This window comes from Echeneis naucrates, chromosome 22 (assembly GCF_900963305.1).
Source record: "Echeneis naucrates chromosome 22, fEcheNa1.1, whole genome shotgun sequence".
Lineage (NCBI taxonomy): Eukaryota > Metazoa > Chordata > Actinopteri > Carangiformes > Echeneidae > Echeneis > Echeneis naucrates.
In genome coordinates this window covers 4,176,458-4,191,171 of record NC_042532.1, presented here as the reverse complement: position 1 = coordinate 4,191,171, position 14,714 = coordinate 4,176,458, and the positions used below count along the sequence as shown (strand labels likewise).

Below are 14,714 nucleotides of genomic sequence, written 5' to 3'. Positions count from 1 at the left end.
AATGAAAACACAAACTTGATAATGCAAACATTCTCTAAATAGTTAGGGCAAAGTTAGTTCTTGGAGATTTTTGCAAAAATAGAGCTGTATGTTGTTCAAAATAGACGACAAGTTCAAGCCAAAACAGTGAGCTAAATGATGGTAAAATACACAGTGGAGAAGGTTCATCACTTCAAGCAACTCATTTCAAATAGAAGTAGTCATGTGATCCATCATTGTAACACAATATTCAATATGGGCAATTAAAGGAACTCTTCAATACCATAATTATATTGGTTTAGTTAGTTAGTTTTAGTTAAGTTATCAATAGTCAGTGTGTAACCAGCAGTAGGTCCAGATCGGTGTGTTCTCAGTTTGGCAAGCAGTCGGGAGCAACAGCACAGAAGCTGAGAGATGTGCTGTCGCCAGACGCAAAAAAAAAGTGTCTTTGCCAAATCAAAAAAAAAAAAAATCACCAAAAAAATGTATTTTGAATATTTTCACTGCTTTTTCTTGCCCTTTCCTCTGGAACTGCATTTTCTCAACTACCTTAATGCCATATTCCTACGCACAAGCATGCTTTTTTCAGCCAGCGTCGTCCACAGCAGCTAATGACTCCTATCACTTCATTTCTGTTCAGATCTTAATCTACTGCAGGTAGTACACAAACTACAAATGAATTACTCACAAAACCCCACGTCTAATAACCCAAACTCTCACTTCAGGTTCTTGACAGGCAAGAACATGGCAATGTGCACAAACAATCATGCAATGTGATAAATAATGGGGAAATTAAAACCAAAATATGACTGTTGAAATATAACTGCTGTGGCAGGTTTAAGAAATTTATTTTCCAGACATGCCACTGACTGATATTTCAAAAAGATGTATTTATTTATTTATTAATGTATATTGGAAAGAGGAAGGAGTTAATTGAAATCCTGTGTATATTTTTAAATCCAAAAGAAAGAAACTTCAGTAATAATTCAACCTGGATGCTGCGATTTATCAGATGTGAATCGGAAGTTTCTCTTCCAGCAGCTACCTGCAACAGTAAAATTACTCATTAATGTGGCTTATTCATCTCCAGTAATGAAGGATATGAGTAGGTAATGCAATAGTGAATTGAAGTAGTGTCAGTGTCTCATCTAGAATAATCATTAAGAATCACATTTGCAGTATTTATTTATTTTTTGTTTCATCTTCAGTGCTTTTGTGTCTCCTCCAACTGTTTTATAACCAGACTCATCGCTCTTTTCATTTTCACTTTTACTTCTCGTTTACCTGATTGTACTGTGCCCATGAGATGAGTTGGATACATCTCTCCTTCCCCCAGAAAACCTGCTGCATTGCATAAAAGAATTGAGTGGGCACCGTCTCTGCCCCCAAACCAGATTTAGGAGCCCAGAAAAATCAACACAGAGAGACAGTTTTAGGCTGCAGTGCACTAATGTTTGTGTATCTGCATTTGCCTTTAGGTGCCTGTGTGTGTGTGTGTGTGTGTGTGTGTGTGTGTGTGTGTGTGTGTGTGTGTGTGTGTGTGTGTGTGCGCGCGTGTGTGCGCGTGTGCGTGCACATGCTTGCCTCCCTGCCTGCTGGTGTGTGTGTGTGTGTGTGTGTGTGTGTGTGTGTGTGTGTGTGTGTGTGTGTGCTCGTGCGCGTGTGCCTGTGTGGGTGTACGGTTTCTGCGTGTCCCTTCTCCAGGGTCTGTAGAGGTGTTGTATAGCCTTTGAAAATGTTTGCATTTCGATCAAATATTTTTCAAGGTTTTGTGAACATCTTGTCACAGTCAGAAATTGTCAGTCTGACATAATGAATTCACCACTAACCCAGCGAACCTTCTCAACAGTCTAAGATTTCAGTGCACACTCATCTCTCACTCTCAGCAGCTCAAAGCACTCTGACGCTCTCCCTCCTCCTTGTCACCTTGAACACTTCTGCAATATCTGCCTTGTTTTGTTACAGTGAGAGAGTTTTGTGATGCAGCTAAATCATTGGTAAAATACTCTCCTCAATATGTGGGCTATCTTTTATTCCACTTCTTTAAAGTATAACAGGTGTCTTTATGACAACATACATCTAAAAGAACAGAAACAAGGGCAATTGACAAGTAATTTGACATTTTTGTGAGTAACATTTTTTTTAGAAACTAAAGATGAGTTTGCAGTAAGGGACCATGTGGAAAATAGTAGAATAATGATACATAGAACAGGTTATCAACCGAAGAACACAGGTTTTGTTTTATTGCGTTTAAGTTAAGTAAAGTTTATTGATCTGTGTGTGTGTTTCAGAGAGAAAAAGAAACGGTAGACCCCATATGTCTGAGATTACGACAAATGCTGAGCAGTAAAATTGTCATTTATTGTATGGTACTGTTGGGTTTCTGGCTTTTTTTTATGTCTTATGTTCCTGATGTGTAACAAACAGAAAAACATATATGTTTGACACAACATAATTGCTGCCTGGAATATATTTGCTTACAAAGTCTGACTCCCTCCCTATGTGCATGCAAAATCCATTTCATGGCTGTAACCACAGACACTACAGCGCTCCAGGCTCTGACTTTTATTCCATACTGAACTTGAATGCATCCTGATTGGACACAGGTGTAGGACTAAAGCCTCTACTGACTCCACTTTGCAGACTCTAGATTCAAGTTTGGATTAATGAATTTAGAGTTTTGGGTTGTTTTGGAGTGTAGCTTTAAATTTCTTGTGCCTTGAGCTTCAGCTAACTTTTTTGACATTTATTTTGAACACATCTGTAATTTTTATTGATTTCCATGCTTGATAAACCACCAAAGTAAAATAAAACTAAACACAAAGAATCATCTTATAGTGTGTCAATTAAAAATAAAAAAAAAGCATAGAATGTCAAATAAGGATAAGTGAGCAAGGGTGAAAAGGGATTAGTTACAATATATGAATGACAGGGGATTCATTCTCAAACTATTTCAAAGACTGTTGGCAGATCTCATAATGGGTTATGGGTGTGCATTCCATATTGATCCATATTATTCGGTATTGTTTCCCACAATAGAGGATGAGACTAGACTTTTAAATATTTAGCAGACACCAAGACACCAAGACGTCAAGCTGAGAGCCTGAACTTAACCATAAAAGTTGTACTGATGTTTTAGTAGTTCCACGGTGTTTCACTGCAAACACCGACATCAGGACAACCAGCCAAATATGTCACACAGTGGACATTGACTGTCAACAATGCATTACAGATCTGTTCACTAAAACAGTTTCTCGCTATATTCATGAAGACCTATTGTTTTTGAAATGTACCATTTCAAAGCTACGTGGCCACGTGTTTGACATTACAAGCATATTATATGTTCAAAGGGATGGTAATGCAGTGGTCATACAACAGCCTGATAGTCATAACCCACAACTCCTATGGCCTTGAACACCCGGTCCACCAGGTACTACATCACAAGCTGATGATGGTTGACGTGGAGTAATATGGGATATTTTGGCCAGCTGCCCAAAGTGCCTTGAGGCTTTGATTAACCTAGTATTATCCAAATGAATGATGAATGGACAATCGGACGAAACTTTAGGATGGTCACCTCATAACAGAAAGGTTGCTGACTCGTATTGCCAAAGGCCAGTGGGGCCTTCCCTGGCCACAGAGGAAATTCTAAGCTGTTATTTTGTGTAAACGGTCAACAAAGAGAGTTGTATGTGGGCCTCTGAGGACCCTCCAGGCTTAAGGACATGAAGAAGGCAATCAAAATGGAAATGCTGCTGCTTTGAAACTGCATTTCAATCTCCAAGCACTTCTTAGACTTATCTTTCACATGGGTAATGAATCACATCTGCCCTCTTTACAATTGAGCCTTTATCTGCTCTCACACTGTCGCTGCACTGTCATGCACACCCTGTCTCTGTCACGCACACACACACAAACACCAAACCACACATAGAAAACAAACCGAGCTTCGTCACCATCCACCTGAGTCACACAGGATAATCTGTGTGGTTGATGAAGTCACAGGCAGCCCTGTCACTGTAAGCGTGTGTGTGTGCGCGTCTTTGTGCTTTTGTTTACATGTATGCATGTACACTGTCTAGTGTAAATATGTCATACAGTAGGTTACATGGCTCAGAGGGCTTGTGTTAGGCGGCATGTCTGCATGATGACTGCAGTGTGTGTGGGTAGTGTTGAGAGCAGTGTCACCAGTGGAGACAGAAGCAGGGACTCTTCAGGGTGCCACTTGGAAAGTAAAATGCCATTATGTCTAGAGTGTGAGCCCACCCACAGGAAGCTCAACCTAAAGCAATTTAATGCTCATACTGGAAGTCTGACAACACTGAGGTCTGCATAAAAATACCATTTTGCAAACATTTTGCCTTTTTTCGTAAATGTTGTGTATGCATCAGTTTGTACTATAAAGAAAGTATTGAGAATCTGTCAGGCTTGAAACTGTAATTGTAGGCTTTAGTTTTTGAGGAGCCCTGGTGCCTCACCTGCTATACCAACGCCTCCCCAAATTCCCAGTCTATCCAGCTATCTCTTTTAGAATAAAGGCCAAAAATGCTCAAACTATTTTATAGAAAGATGTTCTCACTTTTCAATTGCGTATATTACATGTTGATTAGTGGGGAACAGTGGCATTGGATTAATTTAAAATGTGATCAATATCAGTCACTTGCAGACCTTTTTGTTCCTACAGCATATCACTTTGGTGAGAGCTGCCTCAGCCCACTGTTTAGTTAAAGGGGAACTCTGAACCAAAGGTCAGTCTCATAGTCGTGGGGAGCACTACTTAGCCTGTGAAAAAAGCTATATAATGCATTGTGTGACTCTGGAGGAGCTGTGCCAATGCAGAATCTGAGAAAATAACCCAGATGAGGTCAACAACATTATCAAAATTTGGGCTGGCTGTAAATTTAGAACTAGGCGGCTCCTACAAAGTAGGAGTATTGAGATTGAAAGATGAAGACAGTAACCAGGCAGGGAGGATCTAATAAAACATCCTTTTGCTTGATTTATTGGAACTGTAACATTCAGCTTTTCTGGAACCTTGATCCTTCCTCGGGTTTACTTAAGGAAACTTTGGTTGTCATTTGTTAAAATTCTGCATTACCTTTGTGTGTTTTACTCTCCCCATCACTTTGACCTTTAGATTAGTTGCTGTATTTCAAATGTTTCTCTCACAAGTTGGTCTCGCACCCAAGTATAATTAATTCAGCTTGCTGCACTAAAACCTGTCTCATGTTTAGAATGTATGCCCTCTACTCAACATTATTTAGTTTAAGGTGGGCTCAAAAAAAAAGCAGCTCAGTCTGAGCTTCAAACCAACCATTCCTCCTCAGATTCTCAGTCTATGTGCACCTTTATATATAGTCTGTGGTTGAATCTCGGCTTGAAAACAGCGTTGTCTTCTTTTTCCCTTTTTTTATCAATCCAATTTACATTTTGTGCTGTGAGAAGGTGTTAGTGGCCGAAATAAACCTGTCATATTGAGCCTGCAGTAGTGATGCTTTCAATGTTATTTGCACCTTTACTGCAATGCTTTTTTTGCTGAACTGTGCTTCTAGCCTACTTTTCCTTTCTACGAGTTTTTCTACCAGTTTAACATTTGTTGAAAGAGCTTACCTTAAAGAGCAGTTTGATTGGACATAACAATTTTTTTAGAACTTTTTAAAATGTGTTAGCTGCTTAAATATCTTTTGTTTGATGCTAAGCACAGAACCCAAGATTTAATTTGTCCTGTTGTCCTTCAAATGAATGTCCCAGAGCAAAACTACCAAAATACAAAGTGCATCACATTTGCTCACATGCCTGCCATTGACACACACGAAGAATGAACACACCACCATCTATTTTGTGCATCTGTCCACATTTCCATCTGAATGATATGGAGCTATTCTTAGATCTGTGGGAGGATAGATGGGAATCATTTAGATTTTCATTTTCAAAGGCTTCTCTCCTCATTGCTGTAAGCTATTTTCAATCGACCATTTGTTGGTGCACAGCAAAATGCACAGGATAATGCTAATTATGTGCACAAAGCGTGCTGTAAATGGTAGCTTTGGAGTGTTGGAGAAAAGGACTTTGACAATGTAAATGGCTCAATGACAGATTGCAGAGTTTCTCTGTGTACATGATCTTATTAACATTTAGAAGGGCAGAAGTTCCAAAAAGACTTATATAGACCAGTGACCTGGAGTCAGAGGTCCAGAGGACGTATTTGAAACTTTGTGCATGGCTGTGATTCTTATCAAAAGCTAATTTTGAAGAAGCTTCCAAACAGAAAATACCTTTTTTCTCCACAGATCATCCCTCAGTAGTTATCCTCTGTCTTAAACTGTCCATGGCTTGGAGTGCAGCCATTGCTGACCTTTTCCTGACGCCAGTTAAGACATTATTTTTCCAGTAAACATTTGTGGGTTTGGGTCATTGCAGTGAGGTGTGCACATCATGAGGTGCTTTTTCTTCCTCCTCACTACTCCCACAACCTTTCATAGGAATTTTCAACATTGTGAAATCCTCAGGACGTCTGTGTTATCAATATGACACAATGTGGAACATATTTTCATGACTGTGGATAGATGATGGAATAGAGTATGCTGTGATCATGACCCCTGTGTATACTATTGTTATGTTTCACCTTTTGATACATAATTACCATTTTCACATTGTAGACTTAGTGATCAACAACCCCCAGGGGCTTCATCTCAACATATGTGATCTTTGACATTTAATGTTATCTTACAGGATGCCATATACATGCATCATGCATGCTTAACCTGGTAAGCAGCAGTCGTCAAGCATTGCTTTTAAAATGACATAAGCACATTTGTAAATGTCCTGAGACTATTTTGCCCTAATGAAGACTGAAATAAAAATAGAAGGCAGCGGAAGGAATCCTCTTCTATGTGTCTTAAAATGAGCATTAAAAGCCAATAAGCTGTACTTTTAAGACCTTTAACCTATCCTCGGGGTATTCCCTCTGTTTTTGCCCCAGTTCAGGAAGAAATGAGGGAGTGACTATACGGTTGGTTAGTCATTAGGGAAAAGCAGCAGCAGATTTCATGATTAAACAAGCATGCACTAATCACTAATGGAGCTGTTCTGCAGGACAGAATCAGGAGGACGTCAAAAGAATAAATGAGCAATTGAAGGAGCATAAGAAGGATGCCACAGGCATGGGTCACTCCTTTATTTTTTAATTAACGCAACTTAAGTGCATGAAAGCAAAGGTAGTCGCATAAAATTATGAACTGGTTCCAGAAATATGTAAAGAGCAGGGCTACAATAAGAAAGACAATAAAATTGTTGATAAAATAAGTATTGAATAGTCTTGAAAAGGATCAGCTGCATCCTTTTTGCTTTAATTGTCCTTGAAACATTTCTAGAGACGGGCTGGAATTGCAAAATAAATTGACTGGAAGTAGATTGGAAAGTTCTCATAATCCACACAAAAACAAGCCACTGAGCCCAAAAAAACGCTGTAGGCCTATAAAATAGTTGGGAGGCAAAAAAACAGGAAAAAGGAGCGTAAAGCCAATGCTGAAGCTCTGAATGTTTCCAGTAGTGAAATGGTCTGAATGAAGAAGTGTAGGGCTCATCCTGTGGTTGCTTCTCTGGACAACCTATGTAAACAGGCACAAATGGCCGCAATAAATTAGGTGATTTACAACCAGTTGGTCTAACAGCTTCAGAGGTCCTTTGCAGAAGTGGAAAAACCTGCCTGAAGGGAAGATTAGCTGCACTTTGTCACTCAGGCATTGATTAAATAAAAATATTTTTCTCCTTTTAATAAATACGGAAAAATGTCAATGCTATCCACTTACAATTAAATCAAGTCCACAATTAAATATGTAAAAATGATGTAGTCTGTGGCAGTATATAACATATAGGATAACATTATAAATGTTGTACATAAAGGGCATGGAACACTTGAATGCTAACTTGGTTGTCTTTGTCTTTTTTTTTTTTTTTTCTTTTTTTTTTTATTCAATCAGTGCTTTGGGAGGTTCCTCTGCACTTCATATCCCAGCATTCCCTAGTGGAGGGTGTCTAATTGACTATGTCCCTCAAGTGTGCCAATTACTCACCAACAAAGTAAGTGTTTGCTATAACTCTTTTTACTCACACAGTGTAGTTAACACACTCCTTGCATTGTGAGTCAAATAAATAATTTTCTATCAGTGATGGTGCTTGCATAACCTATCATGTTTTGATGCTTAAATTAAAAGCAATTAATTCCTCTTTACGTGAACGTGTGACAGGTATGAGAGTCATTTATTATTTGTAAGCCACGGTGCAGCATAGCACACTTCCACTTGAAGCTGTGTGTGGTAACGCGTCTGTGTATTCAAGCATGTGTGTATGGCATCTGCTGTCGTGGGTGTACTGGCCAACCTCCATAGGCTGTCTCTGCGCTCCCTGTCCTCCGCAGGTTGACAGGTAGATATGTAGTGTAGACACATATTAATGCCATGTCCCTCAGGAGAAATGCCCATCCCCCGCAGTCCCCATACACATGCACAGAAGACTCATAGATGCTCTCCACCTCTCCTCACCTGAACTCTGACCAGCATACTCAGTGTCTACAACACTCGTGTCCCCAACTGACCTCCATGTCTCTGATTGTTTAGGTCCATCAGGGTGAGGGGTGCTCCCTGCACCTCCCTTATAGAGTCATGAGAGGCCATTGCCTGTGTTTGGAAGGGCTTGTTGAAAAGTTGATAGCAGATAAAATGCACCACGACACAAGGGAGGAGGAGTCTTGCTCAAAATGTCACCATGACTATTTTAGAGAGCAAGTAAAAAAAGTACAGTGTAAGACATTGACAACCCACATCACTCATCACTCCCACATTGATTTCGAGCACAGCCACTGGCTCCTCTCAGCATGCAAAGTGTATTCAGCACTAAGCATTGCCGGCCATCAGCTCCTCTGAAGTTGATGAGTATATTTTAGACTTTAAAATAAATTAGATAAAGGTTTATTGTGAGGGATTGTTTTGCACTTGACCTAAACTCTTAAACAAACATCTTGCCCCAGTGACAGCAACATCCAGAGCACTGCAGCCTGCACAACTGAAAATAACAGCAACTGCTGCTGCTATTGCTTTACCAGTTATTTTAAATAGTATTCAAACATGGAAAATACCAAAGGGTGAAAAGTGATATGTTATGAATCAAGGTACCAAACCACCTTAAAGTGAAAATCGGGGGATAATGGGGAAGCATTTTGGACTGTGGAATAGAAAAATGTGATTTATATTAGACTGTTTGCCTTTTAAATATGCAAATGCTGTACAATTGAGCTGAGCATTTAATTAAGACATTTTTGAAATGGCATTATGGTCAAGCGCAAGAGGTTTGAAGGTTTGATGGAGCTAAGACAACTGAAAATGTTTCACATTTTGAAATAAAAATGGATGTCGATGAATGGATGAGTGTCTAAAAGCTGCATTCTATCTAGTGACCATCAGGGGACGGTTGTAAAAAGACATCTGATTATATTGAAGTGAATGTGAAAAGGGCTCTACTTCTCACTAAGTAGATTAGCTCAGCAAACATCATCTGACCTACCTTACAATCAGGATAGAGTGCAGAGCCGGCCATATCCAGCTCTCACTCCCCCTCAGCTCAGCCTTCTCCTCCAAAGAGCGGTTTCAAGAAATCAAGATGGTAACAAATCGCAAACTTGAGGCTTGAAGACGGCAACTCACAAACCCCTGAGTCACAACACAACATTAGGAATGACACATTGAACCACTGAGATGCTACGGAGATGCTCCCATTCATTTTGATATGTTTCGGGTGGGTTGTACATCAAACTCAAATCAATGTCATCAAGCTAAAATGGAGCGAACAAAACATTAACAGCACGAAAAAGAAATTAGCTGCATCTCTACTCAGACTTAGTCAGAGTAAGTAGAGGCAGTGATAAGAGTCATCAGAGCAAGAGTGAAGTGTTTGTGTTCTGCATATTTAACTTTGTAAATTTTATCAACTGAAGCTTAGGAATGGTAAAGCAAAACGCCATTTCTAAGGCTCACTCATTAAAGATTGCTGCAACTCTATGAGGACAAGCTGTGCAATCATTTTGTTCTTTTCAATATCACAAATTATTTCCTCCTACTTATTCCAGATGATCTGATTGTTTAGTCAGAACTATGCTGCCACATACCTCAACTCTGACTGCTGGGTGATGGCAGCACCTGGCATCTGTATTACTCAAAAAAATTACTCATGGAGAAGATAATATGCCCGGAGGGATTTCAGCCTGCTCCCTCTGTGTTTGTGTGTGATCTGGTATGATAAACTCACACAGGACAATGAATTTGGCAATCTCAAATTAAAATCATCATCAGTTGTGGTAAAGCTCTTTTTGACATAATGAGGGAGTAATCAGTTGGTTCATTGGTTTATGAGAGAGAAACTGAGAGTAAATCACAATAATGGAGACTGTATAATTAAATGTGTTAAGTATCAACTTCAATAGTTTTGTCAGGTCTTGCTGTACTGTGTCATGTCGGTCATTGCTATCTTACCCAAGCGGCAATGTTTAATGTCAAATAGCCATGTGTATGTTGTTAACAAAATGATTAATGCAAACGTTTATATATTTAAATATATTTAAACCTCACGCCATCCATATCTGTATATATTTGCGAGTATGCGTGTGTGTTCCTACTGCAGAAATTGCTGCTGAATTCTAATTAGATTTTCACACATTCAATGTTAAGTACTGTAACTGTAGGAGGACACACACAGTAAACAAAACACAATAACAACAGTAGTGATTGCTCTGTTATTGGATGCATTATGATACAGCCACCGCTCTGCCTATACCAACTGCTGAGGAAAGAAGCTGCAGTTAGTGTCGGGCACCTCTCTTGTCAACCCACAGAGGTGAATGTTGAGGATCTGACTCCGCGAGATCTGGAGGAACCTGTACACTGAAAAACTAAAGCAAATGCTTTAGAAAAAAAAAATGATTAAGCAACCTGTAAAACAACTAAACTTGACTGCACCAACAATAGGCAACTTTCTAACAACAGATCAGCCATGTTCTGCTTTCCAATATTAAAATGACAGTAACGGAGACAGGAAAGTAGAGGAATAGAAAGTGGATGGCAGCCAACGAAGCGCTGCAGGTTAAACTCAAACCTGCGTTTCTGTGATTTAGAATGAGCCATAATGGTATGTGCTGTACTAGATGGTGATACCCCCGACCTTTGGAAACGTGACATGAACAACCATATTTGGGTGTTATCAGGTTCAGCTACTGCATAGATAATGAAATATAACCATTTTGCTGATAGTGGGTGTTTAATTAAGTTCTGCATTTTAATGTCATAAAATCTTTTGCTGCCTTTGCATGGTACTTTCTACAGCTATCCAGCTGCAGTAGAAAATCGGTTTCCCATGTAAAACATGTTCATGCATGAACGTGACTGATCGGTTCAGGTTTGACTGTGTGGACAAATATCATGTTTGTTAGGGCACTAAAACATTTGGGCAGATTTTTGCCCAGATTTTTTGGTCATTTTTGTAGTAGAGTAAAATTCTGCCCAAACTTACTGGCAGCATTGCCAAAGAATCCAGAGTCATGAAATGGATGCTTACCATGACTGTTTGGAAAGACGGAGCAGTGAGCTGTGTGAGTGGATTTCCCAGACACTGAATACACCAGCAAAAGAATGACTCATGATATTCTTGAACTGGGAGTGTGACTTTCTAAGAGTGGGAAGGGTGATGTACAAATTGAAATTGACACTTTCCTTGAGTTCAACTAGAAGTGTGTGCTCCCTCTTGTCTTTCACATGACACATTTATCACTGCATTTTAAATCTTCATCAGTGTGAGCAAAAAGTTGTCCTCATGTTTTCTCATACGTTTTCTTTTATTTAAATTTTTATTTTTTTATTATTGCAGTGCAAGTTTTCTTTTGTATTTTGTGAAAAAAATAATTTATAGTAAGAAAAAAATGTAGTCGGAAGCACGGTGGCATCGTGGTTAGTGCACAGTTTGCATGTTCTCCCTGTGCCTGCGTAGGTTTCCTCCCATCGTCCAAATATATCAAGTTTAGGTTAATTGGTGATAAGTTTTCTTTTGTATTTTGTTGAAAATTATTGTCCGTAGGTCTGAGCGTGAGTGGTTGTTGGTCTCTGTCTGTCTCTGTGTGTTGGCCCTGTGATGGATTGGTGGCCTGTCCGGGGGGTACCCTGCCCTCACCCAGTGTGAGCGGGGATTGGCTCCACCACCCCCTGTGACCCGAAGGCAGATAAGCAGTAGAAGATGAATGAATGAATGAATGAATGAATGAAAAAAGGAAAAAAAAAATTAGTCATCTGTTACATCATGAAAACTGGGTGCGATATCAAAGTGATGAATGTGACAGAGGGAGAAGAGATTTCTTCATCGCACAGCAGGAAGCACTTTTGGAGTTATTGCATCACAGTCCCCTTAGACACATGTGCAAACACAATAAATGGATGTGTGGGCGAAGGAGTCATGGGTATGGGCAGGTTTGAATACCTGCAGAGCAAGATCACCTGTCTTGCATCACTTAAACCTCCAGGCAGCCAATAGAAGGAATTGGCTGCGAGTCACAGTGACAGCGGGGGCAGGAATCTCTTTTCCCAGTATGGGTGTGAAAGTTCAGTGTACCTTGGAATATGAACATACACTGGAAGTGGAACTAAATAAACAACTTATTGAGTATTTGCCCTTGTAGCTTTTGAGAAAGCTAAGTTGTTGTCTCCCTTTTCCCATATAAACACAACTGAGCAGGAGGCTGAGTCACACTGTGTTTGTGTTTGAGAACTCATGCAGAGATGAGTTCTGCGACACACACACACAAAAACTGTCTCTATCAGAGATTTCCACTTCACTCAAAACAAAACTCTGATTTCATACATGGTCAGTGAGTAATCACTACCATGCAGCAATTGGTATAACCCGGCACTGTCTTCTACTTTATTCACAGTATATATCAAGTTCTCAAACAAACAATTTGGCCAGATGCTTTTGTTTTTGCTTAGAGATGGGACTGACAATTTATAACAGCAGTATATTGCAATAGTATTCTTTATGCATTGTAGACACACTGGCTTCAATAAAGCATCACATCACCATATCATTCATTTTTTTCTGGAGCAGAGACAGTTTGTCCCTTCTCACAGAAACGGCTCTACTTTGCAAAGGTTCATCCTTTATCCAAATTCTTGCTGTTTTATAGTTTTGTTCAAATTCTACAATGCAGAAAGAGAGAAAATTATTTCTAAATTAACAAAATAAGGCTTCATCCATGCACGGCAATATCTGGCTGTGATCGGGCCATGATCTACTTTGGAGGATATTTAAAAAGTTACATAGATTTGACACTTAATCATACCTCACTCATTGGAATGTCTTTAAATATCACCCTCTGTATAGTGGAAAACATCATCAAATTATGTTATTGTATGTTGGGGTCTTAAAAAACTATTTTGCTCCAAAACTCAGTGAAATCTTATAAAATCAGACTAATTTTAAATCTGTTATTGAATTAATTTATGTTCAGCCAAAAACCAAGAACCAGCCAATACCAAGAGTTATTAAGTAGAAAACCTGCAAGACCAAAAAGTTTTTCTTTATTGGCAAAATATCTTCCAAAGTCCCGATTGAGAAATTAAACTAATGAGCTGAAAATGTTGATGTCAGTTCAATAGGCTTGAATGTCATTCAAAAATGCAGTCCAGATTAAATATCATGATATGCAAAACTGCTGTTGGCCAACAGTGCAGCAGGACAGACCAATCCAGCCACACACTAAATTAATAATGTGCTGCAGTTGAACCAGTATAATCTTCCACTGAAGATGTTCAGTGGCATAATTGTGACTAGGCTACTAGTAAGGTGGTTCAGTAATAGATATATTTAATTAATTTCATCACAACAGCACACAATGAAAACTTGTGGGTGGTGGGGCAGCCTTCAAACATGCTGCTTTTTTACTGCTATGATGTTCGCAGTCATTAAATGCGCATGTAGCACGATTTAAGTGTGGAAAACCCTAATGTTGAAGTTCCAGGTAAAAAAAGTAGTGTGAAATGAACGCAGTGCCTTCAACAGACAAGCCTTTCCTCATCACATTTGACAGACTCTATGGAAGAGCTTTTACCACCAGATTATTTGACTGGTAAAATAAAGACTTTGTACTTGTGCGACATTTAAATTCGCCTGCACAAAGATTGAATGTAACACTACTTTTGTGCTCTGAGCCATTTGCTTTTAAAGTGAAAGCAACCATTAAAAAGTTCAACCCTCTCACTTTCTCTCATGTGGCTGCAGCCACTGCTTCCATTGCAGGCTAGTTGAGGCCTAATTCAGCTGTAGGGAGGTAAAAGAGGCATTGAGCTGATGAGTCTGATAATAATGCACACAATAACCCCACTGATAGTTTGTCATCGTGGTTTCTATCACATTTACTAAAATCTTTAAAAAGAATTTTTGCAGCTGTAGGAGTCATTTTCATCATAATCATCAAGATGCTGTCATCATTGTGGTTTGACATTAAGTACCAATGATGATGAATGATCCCTCAGTCCTCACTCCACAACTGGTTTGTACGCAGCCCATCTATTCCTTGAAGGACTGCTCCAATAATTTATGACAGAAAAATGGTTTTGCATTTGTATTTAATTATCAGAATTATTGCCGTCAACCAGAATAATTGGGATCCTTGACATTACTGTGAAAATCATTCATTTTTG

The 14,714-nt window shown here is 39.2% G+C and overlaps 1 protein-coding gene across 1 annotated transcript in view; it reads left to right on the top strand.

Annotated features, from left to right (window-relative positions):
• The window catches only part of babam2 (BRISC and BRCA1 A complex member 2), a 71,590-nt gene that overhangs the window by 52,963 nt on the left and 3,913 nt on the right, over positions 1-14,714 (top strand). Inside the window, exon 8 of the mRNA XM_029493430.1 lies at positions 7,962-8,061. Within this exon, the coding sequence (XP_029349290.1) occupies positions 7,962-8,061 (100 nt within the window). The remainder of the gene's footprint in view (positions 1-7,961; positions 8,062-14,714) is intronic.